This window comes from Bufo bufo, chromosome 2 (assembly GCF_905171765.1).
Source record: "Bufo bufo chromosome 2, aBufBuf1.1, whole genome shotgun sequence".
Lineage (NCBI taxonomy): Eukaryota > Metazoa > Chordata > Amphibia > Anura > Bufonidae > Bufo > Bufo bufo.
In genome coordinates this window covers 742,940,363-742,964,179 of record NC_053390.1, presented here as the reverse complement: position 1 = coordinate 742,964,179, position 23,817 = coordinate 742,940,363, and the positions used below count along the sequence as shown (strand labels likewise).

The window sequence follows — 23,817 nt, the reverse complement described above, 5'->3', positions numbered from 1 at the left end:
CTATAGTGCCATCAGTCCATCAGTAACAAAAATGCCAAGAATTATAATGCTTCTAGTAATAAAAAAAATTCCCATAGTTCCCCTGGTATTAATAATGTCTCCTATAGTACCTTGCAATATAAAAAAAATGCCCCCAGTAATGAACCGTATAGTGTCCCCAGTATTAAAAATTCCCCCCATAGCGCCCCCAGTAATGGCCCAGTATTAACATTCCCCAATAATGTCCCTATAGTACCCCAGTCCTGTCCCCGTAGAGTGCTCCCTGTGACTAGTACCCCAGTAATTCCCCACTATAGTGCCCCCAGTGAGTAATGCCCCCTATAGTACTCCCAGTGACTAGTACCCAAGTAATACCCACTATAATACTCTCAATGTATAATACTCCTTTAGTTCCAAATAGTGCCCTCTATAGTGTCCCCAGTGACTAGTACCACAGTAGAACCCCCCCATAGACTAATGTCCCCTATAGTGTCAGAACAATGTCCCCTATAGTGGGCCAGTAATGCCGCCTATAGCAAGTAAAAAAATAATAATAATACTCACCTGTACTGTTACACTCCGCTTCCCCTGGTGCAGACTGCCAGCCTCTTCTGGCCTGCGGCTTGAGATACCTGCCACTTGAAGCAGACAGTTGTGATGATGTCATTGCCTTGTGACCGTCTGCACTATTTTACCACCACATAGTGATCAGGCGACTAGGTCTGAAGCCCATGAAGGTGAACTGCGGGACAAGGAACCAGCTGGGTACCTGGCACTGCCACTGGGCATCGGTCAACCAGGAATTAGCCCAGAAGGGTCTATGGTCAGTCAACTCCTAAACCAGGTTTATCAGTCAGGTACATGGGAAAGCTGGTTGTCACCCAAATGCCTTGAAAAAAAGTATATTCACTGTGAAAGAACACAGATCATAAATTCCTATCAGAAATTATGGATTTACCTAAATTTTGTACTGGGATTTTTACTGTAAGCTATGGCAGCATCAAATATGTATGTCCTAAGGACCTGTATTAAAATTGACAAGCACTGAAAAACAAAGAAGGGTGTGGTGGTTCGTGTAAAACTCACTAGCTGAGGCTGTTCAGCCAACATGCAAATTGTTTCCATGAAAAGGTACAGAGCCGGTCATTCTGGTTGTGAGAAGCGCCTCCTCCAGATAAGACGTCCATGTCCTGCACTTTGCATTTGCGTTGTAATGTGTGCTCAGGGCGGCATCCAGCTACAGCCGTGTGCTTTGTACATGGACTGGGGATAATGCACAGATTGACAATATGACTTCTCAGGGGCAGCCATGGAGACATGGACTGTCATAATAGTCTGCGGTTGGCTCTATCTGCCCGAATGTTAAGCCGTATGCACAACTGTGTGTGTCATTCACAACATGATGATAAAAATGTCTTTCATTTACCTAGAAAACTCCAGCGGGTTTTCTTCTTTGGTTATTCTTTCGAAACATATTTCTGATCTACAAACTTATTCTCTCAAAAATATCAGCAATTTTTATTTATTAGACAGTTTTCATTGTCTGGTTGGTCGCTGTTAAATGGTTGTATATGCGCACGTGAGGGGTAAAAAATGAATCAGGGACTAGAAATGAGTGAATCGAATATAAAATGTGAAAATCTAGCACAAATTTTGCAAAAAGATATGATTCTAACGAACCCAAATTTTGGTGATTTGATGCAGGAGAAGAGAGACGGAGTACATGAGGGAGAATGAGATAGACAGAGACTTTTCTAGGCAATTGGGTCACTTGATTTGGGTTGAATATTTTAATTCCCAAATCGAAACAGGTGACTGATTCAGACCAGAATCGAATTTCAGGGATTATCTATATTAGGTATCAGGGGCGTAGCTAAAGGTTCATGGGCCCTGGTGCAAGAGTTCAGCTTGGGACCCCCTTCCCACTTTGTTGCCAGGGAAGCACATAGCCTTCATGCTGCCTAACGGTACCCACCACCTCCATGCCAAATTCTTTACCTAACCCCTTACCTCCAGTCAGAGGTGTAACTTGACCAGCATACACTTTCTATAATACCAGTGTCTTCTTATGTGGCTGGTCTTTGAGCCCCCTCAGGCTCCTGGGCTACTTCTGTACCCCCTATAGCTGCGCCCCTTTTAGGTATGAATATTGTACAACCCTTCTTCTCTGAGATCAGGAGTAGTGCTACTAGGTCTGGTTCAGAGGCAGAAAAAGCCGCAACGTGACTCCCTCTCAACTGCTGGGATGTGGCAGCAATCTGCCGGAGACATAAGTATGTGTAGTGTGTGTGACTATGTGTGGGTGTAATGTGTCTGCATGCGTATAAAGTATATGTATACATGTGTATGTAATGTGTATTATGTATGTACTGTATGCTGTATACATATGTGTGTAATGTGTATGCATGTGTCTCTAATGTGAATGTAATATGTGTCATTTGTATATATGTGTGTGTATGTGTATTTAATCTGTATATATTTAATGTGCTGTACGTGTATATCATGCTATGAATCTGCACTATGTGAGTAGTATAGCAGTTTGTGATATAACTACCACTATGTATTGTATACAACTTACCTGGGTGAAGAAACTTCTATCTACAGCTCTTGTCAAGGGTACCAAGGGAGCTTGCCCCACCTTTGAATACAGGTATACTACTCATGTTCTCAAAGCTTAGGGCATCATAGATTATCTATTTTTTGCACTCATCTGAACACATATACAGTACAGACCAAAAGTTTGGACACACCTTCTCATTCAAAGAGTTTTCTTTATTTTCATGACTATGAAGGCATCAAAACTATGAATTAACACATGTGGAATTATATACATAACAAACAAGTGTGAAACAACTGAAAATATGGCATATTCTAGGTTCTTCAAAGTAGCCACCTTTTGCTTTGATTACTGCTTTGCACACTCTTAGCATTCTCTTGATGAGCTTCAAGAGGTAGTCCCCTGAAATGGTCTTCCAACAGTCTTGAAGGAGTTCCCAGAGATGCTTAGCACTTGTTGGCCCTTTTGCCTTTACTCTGCGGTCCAGCTCACCCCAAACCATCTCGATTGGGTTCAGGTCCGGTGACTGTGGAGGCCAGGTCATCTGGCGCAGCACCCCATCACTCTCCTTCATGGTCAAATAGCCCTTACTTTCAAAGTTTTCCCAATTTTTCGGCTGACTGACTGACCTTCATTTCTTAAAGTAATGATGGCCACTCGTTTTTCTTTACTTTTTTCTTGCCATAATACAAATTCTAACAGTCTATTCAGTAGGACTATCAGCTGTGTATCCACCTGACTTCTCCTCAATGCAACTGATGGTCCCAACCCCATTTATAAGGCAAGAAATCCCACTTATTAAACCTGACAGGGCACACCTGTGAAGTGAAAAACATTTCAGGGGACTACCTCTTGAATCTCATCAAGAGAATGCCAAGAGTGTGCAAAGCAGTAATCAAAGCAAAAGGTGGCTACTTTGAAGAACCTAGAACATGACATATTTTCAGTTGTTTCACACTTGTTTGTTATGTATATAATTCCACATGTGTTAATTCATAGTTTTGATGCCTTCATAGTTATGAAAATAAAGAAAACTCTTTGAATGAGGTGTGTCCAAACTTTTGGTCTGTACTGTGTATATATATATATATATATATATATATATATATACATACTTGAAAGTTTGTGAACCCTTTGGAATTTTCTATATGCATAAAGTTGACCTAAAACTACGTCAGATTTTCACATGAATACTAAAAGTAGATAAAGATAATCAAATAAGTCAAACATGTTAGACTTGGTAATCTATTTATTTATTAAGGGAAATGATTCAATATGACATGTCTGCGAGTGGCAAAAGTATGTGAACCATTAAGATTAGATGGTAATTTGAAGGTGAAATTGGAGTCAGGTCTTTCCAATCAATGGGATCACAATCAGGTGTGAGTTGGCTACCAGTTGTATTTAGAGAACAGGGATCTATCAATGTCTGATCTTCACAAACTATTGCCTGAACAACTGTATTATGGGTGCGGCTGCATCCGACATGAGATGAATAAAGATTCTCCCGTCTGAGGGTTGTGCAGCTGTTGTATAGTTTGTGCCTACAGGGTATAATGGCAAAGCACCAATGTCACTAATGTATGTAGCTGAGTAGAGGAGAACTGAGAAGAACGTTGGAGCACTAGCATACAGTACAGGTCATCCTGATTTATGGTGAAACATAGTACTTATTAATTGATTAAATGATGCCTTGTTTTGTTTTTTTTGGGTAGTTGCACATTGTTTTGTCACCACTTATCGGTGGTGCATACAGTATATGTGTGGGATTAATTTATATACTTAGGGGAATACTTGTTATTGTGTTTTTATACCATTCACTCATTGTAAATAATATAACAATTTCCTATGGTTATGGTGATGCTCAATACGTACAGTATATGTGTTCGGGCACATTTATAAATCAAATTGAGCCAGAATTATGTTGTACATGCCGTGCTCCACATTTATTAAGTGTTTAAGACACTTTTTGTGTCTCACTAGACACAGGTCCAGATTTACTAAAGTGTCTGCACCTAGGATCTGTCCAAAAAGAGGTGCAGATTGGAGCAATTTGACTTAACTAGGTTTTCTACAGGTTTTTCCAACTCGCTTGAAAAGGGATGGGAATTATCCTGAATGCAGCATGGATTCGCGGGAAAGAGGGCAGGCTTAAGATGCAACTTTTTGTGCCAATTCTGGCATAAAATTCGGTCTCAAAGTAAGCTAGTCAATAGATGGAGTCAGAGAAAAGTGTCCATCCCTACACCACATTCATTATCCAGCCTGAGCCCCTGTGATAAATCTGGTGCAGGTCTACACAGCCGGTCTAGGTTTAGTAATTCTGCCCCAGTGTTATAAAGTATCTAGAAATGAGCACATGATGTAAAGTATTCGTAAAACATGCTACATTGTTATTGCCGAGTGCCAGTTTTTTGGTACAAAATAATGAACCAAATAAGCTAAATTTGAACTGGCATTAGAAAGAGTAAAACATCTAACATTGTGCAATTTCTGACTATCCTGAATTTCATGGAGGCAATTTATCATAGACCAGCGTATTACACCAGTCCGTTATTTTACTAACTTATACAGCGATACTATATTCTGCAGCGCTTTACAGACATTATTTAGTATCAAGCTGTCCCCAATGGGGCTCACAATCTAAAGAACTGGAATACCTGTAGGAAACCCATGTAAACACAAGCAGATGTTGCCCTTGGTTGGATTCGAACCTAGGACCCCAGCACTGCAATGCACAAGTGCTGACCACTGAGCCACCATGCAGACATATTCCCTGTGCTGTCGAAGGACCTAATTTATGGTAAGGTGGAGGCCTTGTCAAAAGTTAGGTGCATCCTCTGTTAGTCCATGCGCCTAGAAAGATTTCAATCTTCTTTTACACAAGAAAACTAGCGTAAAAAAAGATAAACGCGCTGGGCCGCTGGCTTCCACCCCACCCCACACCCCCTTCTTGGAAAGTGGCAAGGGCAATGGTGTTTAAAAAGTTGCAAACACAGGGTTTGAAATTTTTTTTATGCCAGAAAACCAGCGGGGGAATAATAAATTACCCCCATGTGTCTAAATATTTGGCAGTATTAATCTGCCTCATTGTGCTTGCATTGCGGTTGTGATTTTATATTATTTATTATTATTTATATCATATAAAAAAAAAATTTTTATTTGTCAGACCACCATAATCCTATATTGATGAACTATCCTGAGGATAGGTCTTCAATATCTGTAGCCTGGACAACCCCTTTAAGGAAAGTTTCACACTTAGGCTGGGTTCACACCTGAGCGTATTCGATAAGCGCTTTTTACAGGCGTTTTTATCGGGCGTTTTTGAGGCGTATTTTGGGGCGTTTTTGCCTGTTGAGCATTTTACAGCACGTAGGAACGCGCTGTAAAACGCTCAAGTGTGAACCTAGCCTTAGCAATTTTCAGAAAAATTGTCCATGGTGTTTCTGTTTTGTGTGTATAGTGAAATATAAATGAACTACAAACAATGACTCAGATTTACTATTATGTCTGCACCTAGAATCTGTCTAAAGTGGTGTAAATAGGAGCAATTTGGCGCAACTGGAGTTTCTACACTTTTTCCAGCTTGCTAGAAAAGGCGTCGGGGCTTAATGTGAATGAGTGGAGCTTCAATGGAAGGGAAGGGGGTGTAAGATGTGATGTTTTTGCACCACAATTAAGTCTCCAAGTAAACCAACCCCAATATTTGGTATAGAACTAGACAAAAAGGTGTCTATCCCTGAACCAGATTTATTATTCAGCCTAAACCCCTGTAATACTGTATCTGTGGAACTTCCATAGACAGCCTAAGCTTACACCATCTACAGACTTAATCTGCCAAAGAGTTTATGATGTTTTGGCCTTATTTTTCTTTTATTTTTTTGTGGGTCTGCGCCTTTTTTTTTTTCAAAATGCACAATGCTCTGGGTGTAGCCTTTTTCTGGCATTTTTTTTCCCAATGGCTTCTCTATAGGACTTAAGACACTCCAAAAACAGAATGTTTTAAATATTACAAAATGGCATTAAAAATAGTTTTAAAAACCCTATGACAATCTATTAAAATTCTGAAAAGTGTAAAGGAGTAAAATAAATTTACTATATTTACTGTATTTAAGTGCATTTTATAATTATTATTATTATTTTATGTACTAAGAAAAAACTGTTTCTTTTCCAGGCATGCCGCGCCCACCTCTGACCTTTAATGGAATATCTTGCAGGTACGCTTTACTTTCCTACATCCTGAATATGTATAAATACATAGCAAATCTTTTCTATGCTCTAAAACTCATAGTAAGAGATTATGAATAATTTTTTATAAGTTTTTATGCGTTTTTTATGTTGTAGGATGTGCCTATAGTACATATGAAATAAACACTGTACCTTTCTGGTGGATACACAGTGTAAGCACAAACACTTTACAAAGTGGACGGTATGCTGACAGCAATGCCTCATGTAAAACAATCTACTGTACTTATATAGACGTGGGAGAATTTGTTAAGCAAAAAACAGTAATACTACCTGTCTGCTAGCCTTTCCTTATACTGTACCTTAGGCTATGTTCACACATGTTCTGTGCTGAAATCCCACCTGCATGCATTCAGAATCACATTGTAATACCTGTAGGTAAGGACAGACAAGGACAGTGAGCCCTGATCTAGTACACAGCCTGCTTTCCCTACCTTCTTTCAGTATAAGCCCTACTTGGCAGAACCGCAACTAGACGACGGTCCCTACTCGAATTAATTGCAGAGACGGACAAACATGATCAGACAACAAACACAAAAGCAAAGTCTCACAGCAATGGGTCAGATCTAGACGGACTACGCAGTACCAAATGAGAGACTGGCCAGAAGACAAGCCGAGACCAGAACAAGACAGTACCAAACACCAGTACACAGTACCAAACACATGAGACAGAGAGTGGTCAGAAGACAAGCTAGAGTAAGAAGCACAGAGGAACCTAGCTAGTGAACCAAACCAGACTATCACTGGCAATGGTGTATGGCCAGTAAGGGATTTAAATAGAGTGCCAAGTCCCTCTATCATGAACCTGATAGGTCCATGACTCGGCACTCCATTACTCAGAGCACTAGTACACAGTAATAGAGCAGCTGAGCAATCAGTCCACTGCTAATTTCCTCCAGGAGACGCCCACTGCAGGGAGAAACAGGACATTGTATCTTGTTACTAAGGATGTGATCCCATCACCCGGGGGGCATGGCTCAGCAGCGCGTCTCTCCCGACGCGGCCAAGCCAAGGCTGAGGATCGTACCGCTGGAGCCCGGACAGGTAAGTTTATTACACACATGCATGTGAATGGAGTTTCCCGTTCAAATACATAGGATCCTTCCCATACTGATTTCCAGCATTTTTTTCCCTGTAGAAATAACACACATATCATTTATTTTTGGTGGAATTCTCTGTACATATCATCCTCAGATTTCTGCTATGGACAATACACATCAGAAAATATTTCCATTATATGAAAATATCCTGACCCAGAAATGAGCCTTATGCAAGTGAATTGCAAAGCTTCAGGAAATTAGACTATGGTCACACTGGTGTCATGATGTTTGTTTTACCAGGATCCATGATGGATACGACAAATCTGTTATGATCCATTATGATCTGTTTGATGGATACATGTAAGTTCACATATTGACCTATACAGGAGTATTTCTCTGCATGCTCCATATGTGATGTTACATGGACAGTGGTGCTTAAAAGATTGAGAACCCTTCTATATTTCTGCCTAAAGATCCGTTTACACAGGATGATATACAAGCAGATTGTCGACAAGGAAACGTTCCTTCCTGACAATCTGCTGATCGCTAGCAAAGATGACTTCTGTATTTACATGCAGCGATCTCCTCCAGACAGAGTATGGGGAGGGGTGATCGCTATTGCCATCGATCTTCCCCATACTGTCTTGTTGATTTCCGATGGCAGATTGTTTTTACACAGCACAATCTGCCACCGGGAAACAAGGATTTTTTGTGCTGTACAAACGATCCAATTACCCGATGAATGAGCGAAACAGTCGTTAGTGATGACATGTTCAATTCTCGGCACGTGTAAAGGGCCCTTAAATTTGACAGAAAACTGCATCAGATTTTCACACAGGTCCTAAAAGTAGATAAAGATAAGATGTATTAAGTAAATTGATCCAATATCACATGTCTATGAGGGGAAAAAGTGTGTGAACCTTAGCTTTCAGTATCTGGTGTGACCCCCTTGTGCATGTTCTATTTTGGTGTCATCCATGCACAAAACATTGTTCAATAGCGTTCTCGTTTGTTGAGGTGATCTTCAGAAAACTGCATATGGGCAGCAATTTTATTTTTGGAGAGCAATGACTTTCTCCTTGCAATCCTGCCATGCACACCATTGTTGTTCAGTGTCCTCCTTACGGTAGACTCAAGAACATTAACAAATGTAAGAAAACCATTAGTTGCTTACATGTTACCTTGGGTTCCTTAGTGACCTCGTGGACTATTACATGCATTGCTCTTGGCGTGGTTGACCACTCCTGGAGAGGGTAAGCGCTGTATTACATTAAAAGATCAGGCAGTCGATTATCGGGAGGGTAGCGTTCCTTCCCGGATATCGCTTGCTTGTCAGCAGAGAAGACTGCTTCTATTACATGCAGCGGTCTCCTCCAGAGTATAAGGAGGAACAATCATAATGTCATCGCTCGTCTCCATACTGACTAAATGTTTGCCAGCAGCAGATAGTGATTAGACAGCACAATCTGCCGCCAGCAAGCAATGATTTTTAAGCATTCTTAAAAATCTGGGTTGCCCGATGAACGTGTGTTTGCTCATTCATCGGGTAATCTGCGGCAGTACTACACTGTCAGATCATCTCTAACAAGCGTTACTACGAACACTCGTTAGCGATGATCTGCCAGTATAATACAGCCCTAATAGTGATCTTTCATTTTCTCCATTTGTACACAATATCTCTGAATGTGGATTGGTGGAGTCCAAACACTGATGAGCATCAGTAACTCTTCCTCTGAGGTCCTCTGAAATCTCCTTTGTTAGTGTCATGATACACTTCCACAAACTTTTGTTGGGAAGATCAGACTTTGATAGATCCCTGTTCTTTAAATAAAACGGGTCACCCACTCACACCAGATTGTCATCCCATTGATTGAAAACACTCAAATTTCACCTTCAAGTTATGTGCTAATCCTAAAGGTTTGCATACTTTTGCCACTCACAGAAATGTGATACTGGATCATTTTCCTCAATAAATAAATTACCAAGTCTAATATTTTCAACTCATTTGTTGATTTGGTTATCTTTATCTACTTTTAGGACTTTTGTCAAAAATCTGATGCAGTTTTAGATCACATTTATGCAGAAATATAGAACATTCTGAAGCATTCACAAACTTTTAAACACCACTGTATAATTGTCAAAAGCTTTCATTAAAGAGAATACTGGCAATTTTTGTCTCTTTGATTGGATTCTGGATAGGAAATGCGTCTGTTGCATCTGTGTATAATTTTCCATCCGCTGGTGCTGTCCACATTACTTCTGCTTCTATTTAACTCCTTAAGGACACAGCCTTATTTCACCTTAAGGACCAGGCCATTTTTTGCAAATCTGACCAGTGTCACTTTAAGTGGTGATAACTTTAAAACGCTTGGTCTTATCCAGGCCATTCAGTTTTTGTCACAAATTTTACTTCATGACACTGGTAAAATGAAGTAAAAATACCAAATTTACCAAAAATTTGTAAAAAATTGCAAATTTCCAAGTTTCAATTTCTCTACTTCTATAATACATAGTAATACCTCCAAAAATAGTTATTACTTTACATTCCCCATATGTCTACTTCATGTTTGGATCATTTTGGGAATGATATTTTATTTTTTGGGGATGTTACAAGGCTTAGAAGTTTAGAAGCAAATCTTGAAATTTTTCTGAAATTTTCAAAAACCCAATTTTTAGGGACCAGTTCAGGTCTGAAGTCACTTTGCGAGGCTTACATAATAGAAACCACCCAAAAATGTCCCCATTCTAGAAAATAGAGATACAATTTCAATATTTCACTTTTTTGGCAGATTTTCAATTTTAATAATTTTTTTCCAGTTACAAAGCAAGGGTTAACAGCCAAACCAAACTCAATATTTATGGCTCTGATTCTGTAGTATACAGAAACACCCCATATGTAGTCGTAAACCGCTGTACGGGCACACGGCAGGGCGCAGAAGGAAAGGAATGCCATATGGTTTTTGGAAGGCAGGTTTTGCTGGACTGTTTTTTTTTTACACCATGTCCCATTTGAAGCCCCCCTGATGCACCCCTAGATTAAAACTCCATAAAAGTGACCCCATCTAAGAAACTACACCCCTCAAGGTATTCAAAACTGATTTTACAAACTTTGTTAACCCTTTATGTGTTTCACAAGAATTAATGGAAAACAGAGATACAATTTCACTTTTTTGGCAGATTTTCCATTTTAATATTTTTTTTCTTTTACAAAGCAAGGGTTAACAGCCAAACAAAACTCAATATTTATGTCCCTGATTCTGTAGTTTACAGAAACACCCCATATGTGGTCGTAAACTACTGTACGGGCACACGGCAGGGCGCAGAAGGAAAGGAATGCCATACGGTTTTTGGAAGGCAGATTTTGCTGGACTGTTTTTTTTTACACCATGTCCCATTTGAAGCCCCCCTGATGCACCCCTAGAGTAGAAACTCCAAAAAAAGTGACCCCATTTTAGAAACTACGGGATAGGGTGGAAGTTTTGTTGGTACTAGTTTAGGGTACATATGATTTTTGGTTGCTCTATATTACACTTTTTGTGAGGCAAGGTAACAAGAAATAGCTGTTTTGGCACCGTTTTTATTTTTTGTTATTTACAACATTCATCTGACAAGTTAGATCATGCGGTATTTTTATAGACCAGGTTGTCATGGACGCGGCGATACCTAATATGTATACTTTTTTTATTTATGTAAGTTTTACACAATGATTTCATTTTTGAAGCAAAAAAAAATCATGTTTTAGTGTTTCCATAGTCTGAGAGCCATAATTTTTTCAGTTTTTGGGCGATTACCTTGGGTAGGGTATGATTTTTGCGGGATGAGATGACTGTTTTATTGGCACTATTTTGGGGTGCGTGTGACTTTTTGATCGCTTGCTATTACACTTTTTGTGATGTAAGGTGACAAAAAATGGTTTATTTATCACAGTTTCTATTTTAAATTTTTTAATGTGTTCATCTGAGGGGTTAGGTCACGTGATATGTTTATAGAGCCGGTCGATACGGACGCGCCGATACCTAATATGTATACTTTTTTTTTTTTTTTCCTATTTTTTACCCATTTTTTTTTTTTTACTTTATTTGGGGAAAATTACGTTTTTGTTTATTTTTACTTGAAACTTTTAATTATTTTGAGGGAAAACTTTATTTTTTAAACTTTGTTTTTCATTTTATTTTTTGTCCCACTTTGGGACTTGAACCTTTGGAGGTCTAATCCTTTACAATGCATTCCAATACTTCTGTATTGGAATGCATTGGCTGTATGAGTAATACTGTGTGTATTACTCATACAGCTTCAGGTCTGTGAGATCCAGGGGGCTGGATCTCACGGGCTCATCACCGGAAGGCAGCGCGATGCCTTCCTTAGGCATCGCGCTGCCTTCCATGCCATCGGGTCCCCCCTACAGCCCCATGGGGACCCGATGGCACCGCCGCCCGCCGCCACCGCAATAGGTAAAAGCCGGGACCCCCCCCCCCCGCGAATTTAGCCGAGGTGCCTGCTCGCGGCGGTGATCAGAAATACACAGGGCGTACAGGTACAGGTACTCCCTTAACTACCAGGACATAAGGGCGTACCTGTACTCCCTGTGTACTGAAGAGGTTAATGGATCTGACATGATCCATTAAGGTCAATTTTTACCTCCATTATCTTATCAAGGAGAAGATGATTTTTGTAGTTTTTGCCAGTCCATTTGGGATTCAAGTAGTTCTGATGGCAAAAATAATGCAGTCTGCAGCACTATTCTTGCAGTTAAAAATATTGTACCCCAATAGTAAGGCTGCTTTCACATCAGAACTTGTTATTTCCACTTTTTTGCCATGTTTTAGGAGCAGAAGAACGAAAATAACGGAAGTGTTGGATGTGCACATAACTGACAGGAACGCAGCCTAACAGATCCCATTGACTATAATAAAATCCATTAGACTTCTGTTCAAGGGAACATTTTTTTCAGCTGAGAAAAAGCTGACTTATCTCTCCGCTATTTATGACAAATTCTGTGACGGAGGCCCTGAACGGAGCGTCCAACACAGATGTGAATGTAGCCTAACTTGACAGAATCCATTATAATCGAGCGGTCCGCCAGGATTTGCTAGTATCCATTTGCAAAAATGAGACAGGATACAGGATTCTGTTATGTGAAAGTTACTTAATTGGGATGACTGACTAAGAAACCCAATAAAACATTGTATACTCACCAATTAATCTCCCGAAGTCTCCCACCCTTCTGCTCCAGTTCAAACCTCTAGGTTTGTGTTTACAAGCTGCAGCGGTGACATTGCTGTATGCGGCACATGACCACTGCAACCAATTACTGGCATCAGTGGTACATGGCACAAGACCACTAAGGCCAGTGATTGGCTGCAGCAGTCACAAGCTTTATACAGAAACATCATTGCTGCAGCCTGTAAACACAAACTAGTGGTGAGTAGTGTTGGGTGAGCATGCTCGGCCAAACACTTTTTTACTCGAGCATCGCGATGTTCAGCCGCAATGCTCGAGTCTCCTCCCCGTACGTTTAAACATGAGTGGAGGTACTGGCACTCACTGCAATGCCGTAGCCATGTTGGCTACTGGCATTACAGTGATTGGCTGCTCGGAACGCTATATAGCACACGATAACACGTGGTTCGGCTCAGTCTTAGTCAGGTAGAGCTGCAGCAGAAGAGACAAATAGTGTAGGGACAGGAATTGGTTTGTTTGTTAGGCAGGTTTTACTGGTGAAACGTGTTAGAGACCCAAAAGTCATTTTAAGGACTATTGTTTTATCTGGCTGCCATATATATTATTGGCGCAACCTGGACTAAATTACATGCAATTGTTTGGCCGCTGCTGACAGTGACACAACCTCTGCTACATTTGTTGTGTTACATTTGCGCTGTGAAATTCAGCGCAATTGTTTGGCCGCTGGTGACAGCGACATTACCTGCGCTACATCTCAAGTATAACGTTAGCGCATCCGAAATATCAGTGACATTCAGTCAAATTTTTTCGCTGCTGGTGACAGCGACATTACCTGTGCTTCATCTCCTGTATGACGTTTGCCCATCCTAAATATCAGTAACATTCAGTCTAATTTATTTGCGCATACACTAACAAAACCTGCGCTACTGTACGTGTGACATACTTGCAAGCATATATACCATTTAATATGCTGCAGGGAGGGACGGGGAATTGGGCGTGCTTCTGATGGTGCACTCAGAGGCCATGGCCCTGTGTGTGGTTAAACTGTGCCTGCTGCCAGAGCACAAGAAACACTCATCCACGATACCTAGCTTCATGTCCCAGTTTGCAGGCCGGCGCAGGACATCACTCTCGACGTCACACCAGTGCGACCAGGTGGTCGGTTGGATTGCAGCAGATAATGCTTCCAGTCGGTTAAGCACCACCCTGTTGTCACGGCTGAGGATGGGGAAAACCCTCAGCCGTGCGATGCCAGAAGATGGAAAGGTCGCTACTTGGCCAGAACCACAGAATTAGGGAGCAGGTCACCTCCTAGAGCTTCCCTAATCTGACCCTGACTCCTAGCTGCATGAGCCGCCCTTGAAGGTAGGAGGACTCATGCTCAGGAACCTCAGATCCCTACTGACCCTCCGTCGATCCCTGGACTAGGAGCTGGGTAGACAGCCCGTTCCTCCTGGACGCGGAGAAACAGGAGTCTAAAGTGGCCAAGCTACAAGAGGAACAGAAACAACTTTTGGAAATGGCAGGTAAATGCAACAAACACCACACTCACCTGCCACAGACAACAAAGCCTGGAACCCATGTGCAAGTGCTGCTGTCCAGAACACAAACGAAGACAGCACACACCACACATCACACAGGAACCCAGGACCATAAGCTGCAATAACAATGAGACCACACACACACCTTCATAACACCATGTAACGTAATTTTATGACCACAAGGATGGCCCCCACTGACAGATGGTATTAGCCAGGAGGATGACTTCAGCTAACCATGGCTGAAGTACCCCTCAGAGTCTGGCATCCAGCAGGAGCTATATAGCCCCAAGTGGCCACACCCACACACACACACAGTGTTCACAAACTAAGAAGGGAGTTAACCTTTCCTACAACCAGGCTAGGGAAAAAGCCACTTAAAGGGGAAGTGTCCAAATAAACATCACACTGCAGCTGTTACCGCAGGCAACGACATGCGTGGCAACCATGTCCTGGGAGTCAGCCAGAAGGCCGAGACACTGCCACCACATGTACACAATACCAAACGTTGCCACGGGCAGCCACAGTGAAGGGAAGTGTCACAGTGCACACCTACATAAACCTCGTGCACATCAGACATACAAAGTGCATACATACACACACACCCAACCAGGTGCAACCGCATGCACTTGACAGCAAGCTGCCTAGCAACAGCTCAGGCTGCTATACTGCCAAGTACCAAATCATGTTGCCAGCGGCAACCACACGTGAGGCAACATACTAGCAGCCCTCACCATGTGGTTGACAATAAAACCAAACCGCAGGCAACTGCATGCGGATCCTGAGTCACGACCATGACCATGGTCGTGACACCTGTCTTCTACAAAGTCCTTTCTAAGTAGCCAAGAGTCTGGTCAACAGAATCCTCACCTTGATCCTCCTTCCTCCCACCATGGAGAGTCTTGGCAAACAAGTGATCCCACACTCGGATATTTCGAGGAGCTCTTTTCATCGCCATTCCTTGATTTGGCCCTCTCGCCAAGCCCGCTTGAAGAGGGACATGAGGAGATCTTATGCACTGATTCCCAAACTCTTGAGCATCCACAGTCAGAAAAAGATGACGGTGGGGAACAGCAATTCGTGTTTCACGAGGTGGATGATGAGAGACAGTTGCCAATAAGTCAACCGCAATTAGTGTCTCAAGAGGTTCATGATGAGGATGAGACACAGTTGCAATAAGTGAGGTTCTTCAACAAGTCAACAAGTCAGGAGGATGACCAGAGTGAGGAAGTGAAAGAGGAGGTGGTGGACGATGAAATCACTGACCCAACCTGGGAAGGTGGCAAGCCGAGCGAGGACAGCAGTACAGATGGGGAGGGATCCGCAGCACCACAACAGGCTGGAAGAGGCAGTGGGGTGGCAAAAGGGAGAAGGTGGGCCACATCAAACAGGCCTGCAACTGTTCCCCGGAGCACCCCCTTGCGGCAATCTCCCTTGCCAAGTGGTAGGTGTTCCGCAGTTTGGGGCTTTTTTGAGGAAAGTGCGGACGATAAAAAAATTGTCATTTGCAACCTGTGCCATACCAAAATGAGTAGGGGCGTGAACACTAGCAATCTCACCACCACCAGCATGATCCGCCACATGGCATCAAAGCACCGTAATAGTTGGGCAGAACGCCCGAGTCCACAATCAGTGTCTGCGAGTCACACCACTGCCTTCTCTTCCCCTGTGTTACGTGCTGGCCAATCCCCTGTCCAAGACGCACGCCCAGATGCCTCCGGCCCTGCACCTGGACCTTCGCAAGCACCATCATCTACCACATCCACTTCTGTGTCCCAGTGCAGTGTACAGATGTCCATACCTTTGAACGAAAGCGCAAATGCCCAGCCACCCACCCACAGGCCATAGCACTAAATGCGCACCTTTCCAAATTGCTGGCCCTGGAAATATTGCCATTTAGGCTTGTGGCGGTGGCCGTCCATCGTTACTCAGTCCCCAGCCACCACAATTTTTCCCCGTGTGTCGTCCCCGCCTTACACCAGCATGTGTCCCGTAACATCACCCGTGCCCTGACTAACACAGTTACAGGGAAGGTCCACTTGATGACTGACACATGGACAAGTGCTTGTGGCCAGGGACGCTACATTTCCCTGACGGCACACTTGGTGAACGTTGTGGAGGCCGGGAGTGAGTCGTACCCTGGGATGGCACAAGTGCTACCGACGCCAAGAATTGCAGGCCCTACTTCCATCAGGATTTCCGCCACCACCTACATTAGTGGTTGCAACCCCCCCCCCCCCCCCCCCCCCGCCCTTCTCCTCCTCCAACTCTGAATTCTCATCTTGCAGCACCAGTCAGCCATCAGTCCGTAGCTGGAAGCAGTGTAGTACTGCAGTGGGGAAGCGGCAACTTATTTGCTTAGGTGACAAACAGCACATTGCCACAGAGCTGTGGGAGGGTATAAGGGACCAGACTGAGCTGTGGCACTTGCCACTCAACCTACAACCAGGCATGGTTGTGTCTGATAATGGCTGTAACTTGGTGGCGGCTTTGGAGCTCGGCAAGCTCACACACATACCATGCCTAGCCCATGTGTACAACTCAGTGGTTCAGTGGTTTCTCAAAACATACCCCAATTTTCCTGAGCTCCTGGTGATGGTGCGCCGCGTGTGTGCCCATTTCCAAAAGTCATCTACAGCTGCCGCCGGTCTGGCAACGCTGCAGCAGAGCTTGCAATTGCCAGCTCACCGACTGTTGTGCAACGTGAGAACGCACTGAAACTCCACGTTCAACATGTTGGCCAGGCTTTGTAAGCAGCAGAGAGCAGTAGTGGAATACCAGCTGCAACATGGTCGTCCTCTACCCAGTCAGCTTCCGCTCTTGGCACTTGGAAGAGGTGGAAATAGGGGAAGACAGTACACAGGGTGAAAGCCAGACCACCCTCCATTCGTCTTCTCAGCGTGAATTGGATGATGATGAGGAGGAAGAGCAGGAGACGGTTGCTTCCGCTACAGAGGGTAGTAGCAATAGCAGGTTTATTCCATCTGTTCAGCGTGGATGGGCCAAAGAGGAGGAAGAGGATGTGGAGATTGAGAGTCATCCTCCTGAAGAGGACAGCAAAGTCTTGTCTGTTGGGACTCTGCACAGATGGCTGACTTTATGTTATGCTGTCTTTCCCGTGACCCTTGTGTTATACGCATTTTGGCCAACACCAATTACTGGTTGTTCCCCCTTCTCGACCCCCGCTACAAAGAGAACTTCTCATCTTTCATTCCTGTCGTGGAGAGGACTAGCAAAATGGTGCAATACCAGAAGGTCCTTGTGGAAAAATTGCTCCAAAAATTTCCAGCTGACAACGCTGGTGGCAGAGTACGTAGTTCCTTGGGCAACTGAGGAAGGGCGACGAGGGGAACACACAGCAGTTCCAACATAGTCAATGCAACACTCTCCAAGGCCTGGGACAGTTTCATAACACCCCGCCAGCAACCTCAATCTGATGCGCGGCCTAGTGTCACAGGGAGAGAAAAGTTTTGGAAGATAGTGAATGAGTACGTACTGTATCAGCGTCCTCAATGATCCCTCTGTGCCTTACAACTATTGGGTGTCCAACCTGGACACGTGGCATGAACTGGCACTCTACGCCTTGGAGGTGCTGGCCTTCCCTACCGCCAGCGTTTTGTCAGAGCGAGTATTTAGTGCTGCTGGGGGCATAATAACTGATAAGCGCATCCGACTATCAACTGAAAATGCTGACAGGTTGACTCTTGGCTCAAAATGAACATGGCCTGGATTGCCCCTGACTTCTCTACTCCACCAGAGGAAAGCGGCTGAACATAAAGGCACTTTAAATGTGGCTTTTATGGTGTATTGAATACAATGTATTCCCATGAACCCCTTCCACCAGAAAAAAGGGTATATGGTTCAATCTTCCTTTTCTCGTCCTCCTCCTCCATCATATCAACAGGCTTTTGAGGGTCAGCTCAGCAGCAGACCCTCACCCGTAATGTTTTAGAGGGTCACCAGCAGGCCCTCGCCCATAATGTTTTAGATGGTCAGCTCAGCAGTAGACCCTTACCCCTAATTTTCTAGATGGTTAGATCAGCAGCAGGCCCTCGCCCCCAATGTTTTAGATGGTCAGTTCAGCAGCAGACCCTCACCCCTAATGTTTTAGAAGGTCAGATCAGCAGCAGACCCTCATCCCTAATGTTTTAGACAGTCAGATCAGCAGCAAACCCTCACCCCTAATTTTTTAGATGGTCAGCTCAGCAGCAGACCCTCACCTCTAATTTTTTAGATGGTCAGATCAGCAGCAGGCCCTCACCCCTAATGTTTTAGAAGGTCAGATCAGCAGCAGACCCTCACCCTTAATTTTTTAGATGGTCAGCTCAGCTCAGCAGCAGACCCTCACCCCTAATTGCTTAGATGGTCAGATCAGCAGTAGGCCTTCACCCCTAATGTTTTAGATGGTCAGCTCAGCAGCAGACCCTCACCCCTAATGTTTTAGAAGAGGTAGGAGGGCACAAGGGTCTGTCATTGACGAAAGGTACTTGTCGCCAAGGTTCCTGGCCTCGGTGAGATAAGAACTGGTAATTTTGTGTGTCAGCGGCAGCTAGTGCTCGCTGACACTGTTTTACTTAGTGTGGCTGTAAAGCCAATCCGGGCCGGTTCTTATTGGGAGCAGCCAAAGAGCAGGGTGGGTGGCTGTTCCCCATTTCCAGGCCAGGTTTTGGCCTGGGGTTTAAAAACCCAGCCAGCAGCTCGGCTGGGTGTGGTATGTTCCTCCAAGTGAGAGTGGAGCTGGGAAAGCTCTGTGTTTTTGGGAGCTGCATGAGAGCCGCCTGCTGGGAGTCAGGCCCCCTAAAGCCTGCCAGGTGATTTATGTTATTTTGGGAGCTCTTGCTGTGTGAACTAACACCAGGACTCTGTAAAGCATTGTTTTATTCTTTTCTGCCTTTTTTGTGTGTGAATAAACACTGGACTTATGTTTTTTCAACCATGTTCTTGCCTCTGTATTGCGTCCACTTACCGTGCCTACCAGAGCAAATCCCGACAAAGGTCAGATCAGCAGCAGACCCTCATCCCTAATGTTTTAGATGGTCAGATCAGCAGCAGACCCTCACCCCTAATATTTTAGATGGTCAGCTCAGCAGTAGGCCCTTGCCCCTAATGTTTTAGATGGTCAGATCAGCAGCAGGCCCTCGCCCTAATGTTTTTGAGGGTCACCAGCAGGCCATCAATCAGTTTTTCAAGGGTGTGTATGATGCGCTCCTTTATGAGTAATAAAGGGTGTATTGTAGTGCCGGTTCCTTGTAATTTTTGGCAGCTTTTTCACTTAGTGCATAGGCTTTATGAGTGTAAGAGTCCCAGTACCTGAACAATTGTACCACAATGTGAATTAGGCCCTCCTTTATGTGATATACAGGTTGTATCGGAGTGCCTCTTCCTTGTAAATTTTTGGCAGCACTTGCACTTTATATACAAGTAAATAAACAGGAAAGAATGTTTGCTAACAATTTTTCCTCTAAAATCGATTTTAACTTCGGTTTGGTGCATATTATTGTCAGTCTGTAAAAGTGGTGTACTACTCGGACAACATCGTTCCCAGCAGCGACCTGGGAGTCCAAGATGCATCCAGACATCCTCCCCATGCTGTTTCCGAACCATTTCAGTGGTGTTTCCATCAATTTCTGTACTTTTCCTATAAACCAAACACCCTCCCCTCTTCAGAGCAGGGGGTGCCTAGTTTAATGCTCGGGTTCTCCCATTGACTTCCATTGTCGAGCACCCGAGCATCCCAAAATGTTCTACTCGAGCACACGAGCACTTCGGTGCTCGATCAACACTAGTGGTGAGCACCGGAGCGCCAGCACTAGTGAGCATATATTGTTTTATGATTTTATCACATTTGGGGGCACTAAAGGGGTTCTATTAAATCAGAAAACCCCTTGGCTATCACAGTAATGCGGTTGTTTAGTACACATTAAATGGTGTAAATAGCGGAATATGGAACTGCTCCCAGCTGATATGTGTTGGGTGAAATAACTAGACCATTTGCTGATTTACTGAGATTTACCGACCAAAATAATCTAACTTTGGACTTTTGTTGCCCATATTATTGTGTTTTATTATCTTACATACAGGTGTTAAGAGACCTTAACCAAATGGGGTGCAACTGCTGTAGAATGCTGAACAGGTATACTGCTTTTTTTTTTTTTTTTATATATATAATGTATTTCTATATTGTACCAGAGTGCATGTGGGATGAGTAATAGTGAGTGTAAGAGTGCCTATCCCTCATGTACTATTCCAAGAGGGCAAAAAAAGGCTCAAGGTATTACAACAGAGGTATGTTGTACAAGATGCACAAGAGTGACAGTATACCTGCATGCAGGTGGGTGACCAATCACCCAAGACCACTAGCAATAATTTTTCTGATGGATTTATTTGTTCCTACTATACATATCAGAAACGTGGTTGTTCAGTTTTCAGTAATTAAAAATCAATTTTGTTGCAGGATACAGATAGTGCTTATGCCTGGTACCCAAGGGGGATGGCCAAAGATGCCTGTATCAGAGGCAGCCAATGGTCTGCTAAAAGGCAGAGTGGGGTAAAGCCTTCTTTTGTCACATTACCTTAGCTATTGGGTGGAGGGAACCTGTGCAGGACTACTAGCTACCTGGGAAGTGAATTTCTAATAAACAAAGGCTTGAGGAATTGGCCAAGGTAAAAAAAAAAAAGGATGTGAAGAGGGAAACAAAGTACAGAACCTTATGTGCTGATCGAAAAAACAAGCACCATGAGGCAACTCATCCTACTGATCTCTGAAGTGTGTCCTCTCCTGGAAGACACAGTAGTGTAAAACATCTTTACAGCATGTATATATTTTTGTGTCTGTCATTTTGACAATTACTAGGAATGTTAGTTCAGCATTTATAGATCAAGTCATGTTTCACTTCCCCCTCATTCTGTACTATACACAAAAGGTTTGGGGTTTTAACTAGGATATGCCTTTATTTATGAACAAATTAAGTTTACGCTATGTTGATGTGTTTACTTACAATAGAGTTCAGAAAATAGATCTATCACTCAGCAGATAGGTACAAAGCCCTCAATGCCTACCCCCAGAGGAAATCTATGCTTCAACACCAATGTTGCCTGTAAGCTTATATAGCTAGTAAGTGGGGCAGTTAAAAACCTGGACACTGTTCCCTCTAAGTCAGATGATTGAAATCAGTAAAAAATATTGCCAAATAGTGCGCAACCAAACACAGAGTGACCAGGTAGATACTATGTGTCCAGATAAATATAATAGTTTTATAATGTATATTCCAACATCTCTGGTGGTCTACGGTATTGATGGACCTATGTCAACATCTCTAGTGGTCTAGTGAATATTGGTGGTCCAATGCAAAACATTTCTGGAGGTCTAAGGTAATAAAGGGATTTATGCCAACATTCCTGGTGTTTTAGGTCAATGAGGTTCATGGTAACATCCCTGGCAGTCTAGGCCAGAGAACAGATCAATGTCTAGATCTCTGGAGGTCCAGCACAGTAAAGACAACAGTGTCTATCACTGGATCTATGAAGCAATCTTTGCCTTCTTGTCCACTACACAGAACGCACTGGTGGTCTGGAGAGCCTTTTCCCTCACCAGTCGTGTCATCTGTTACTAAGACTAGTAATAAGAATAGTATTTGCACTGTTGATTTGAGCCATTGAGTAAAGATAATAATGTAGGTAACTATAGCAGATTTTATATTGTTTTTACAATTTTATATCTGCATGTATATTATAAAGTACAAATAACCTTCTGTTGTATTTTAGTTACATGTTCAAACCACAAGAACAGCCGACAAATGGATATGTGAATGAAGCACACAGCTACGATCATGACCGTTCCATGTCACCAACTATAAAGATCAGTGAACTTATGAGTGAGGGATACAACATAATAGAACGAGACAGATTCACTGGCTCACATGATTTGTACAATGGGCCTGAAAAGATCAATGCTAGAACTGATGAAGCAGATTCCACAGAACCATACAGTTTCTCATCATATGCCATTTTAAATGGGAACTTTATAGGTGATGACAAAGAACAAGATGCCCATTCCTCCCAATCTCATGACAACCTGCAGTCAACACCTACTTCCAGCCAAGATAGGCTAGACACATCAAATGACCACAGAACCAATTCTGACGAGCCAGAATGCATTCAGCATGAGCTATCTGGATCAATGCAGGAAAATATTTCTCTTACAGAAAGTGCAATACTTGAGGTCCAAAGTTGTAACTTACACTTAGAATCCTCCAATGACATTGGAAATATCACACAGTTCATTAGTCTTCCAAAAGAGGCACATCATGTACATGACTCTAACAAAGATCCTTCATACACAGCTGCCCATGGATCCAGATCCCCATCAGATGACCATGTATTTATAGATAGGTCAAGGCCTCCTTCATTGGTTCACCTCATTATCGAAAGAAGTGCAGCACGGGGTTCAAAGAAAGGTATACTAGTTACAAATGGACCATACCTGGAAGAGGATATGGATCCAGATGTGGCTGAAGCACTAGCAGCACTGGCCGCTGCAATAGCCGGTGAAGAATATGAGGACTGTTAGGGATCTGTCAGCAGTGGCATGTGGATGCACTTTAAAGAAAGAATCAAACTTTCTAGAGAAAGACAAGCTTAGATTTTCACATCTTTGGAATTCAGGAAGTTCTGGCTGAAAATTGTTAAAGTCTATCAGAAAAAAGAAGGAAAATATATTGAATATACAATAAATTATCAAGGGCATAGGATGACGTACTGTTAATGGGATGTTTAATTATTAAGACCATTTTTATCATTTTAGTTCATGACATTCTGAATACCATTGGTTGGTAGTAGGTCTCTGTTTCATGTAATTTAATTTCTTTTAACATCTTTTAATATTTATTGGAATAATTGTAATGTATAATCTATTTAACATTTTAACATTGGCCCTCATGTGTCAAAAATCACTTGTTAAATACAGTGCATTGTTCAGACGAAGATAAACTTTAGTTGCTACTATTTAACTGAGGCACCCGTGATGCATAACGACGTTGGGATATGTTTCTCTGTCACTGGGTATTTTTTTTTTAGCAATAAATGCATTCCATTTGCAGCATGTTCAACCCTTCAGTAATTCAGTTTTCCATAGTGGTAGCGTCATCCATTCTCTAATGTCAAAGCTTATAGACAAGGACACAGAGCACTTGTGTGTGGGTTTCTCCGGCAGTCCCATGGAGATAAATAGAGCAGCAGTGTGCTTGTTTGACCCACCACTCCATTCACTTTAGGTGTA

The 23,817-nt window shown here is 42.8% G+C and overlaps 1 protein-coding gene across 2 annotated transcripts in view; it reads left to right on the top strand.

Annotated features, from left to right (window-relative positions):
- The window catches only part of LOC120990283, a 94,750-nt gene extending 71,460 nt beyond the window's left edge, over positions 1–23,290 (top strand). For both annotated transcript variants that reach the window (XM_040419001.1, XM_040419002.1), the window contains exons 2-4: positions 6,711–6,753; positions 20,621–20,673; positions 22,305–23,290. In XM_040419001.1, the coding sequence (XP_040274935.1) occupies positions 20,642–20,673; positions 22,305–23,109 (837 nt within the window). In that variant the 5' untranslated portion in view covers positions 6,711–6,753; positions 20,621–20,641 and the 3' untranslated portion in view covers positions 23,110–23,290. The remainder of the gene's footprint in view (positions 1–6,710; positions 6,754–20,620; positions 20,674–22,304) is intronic.
- Positions 23,291–23,817: the final 527 nt, after the last annotated feature.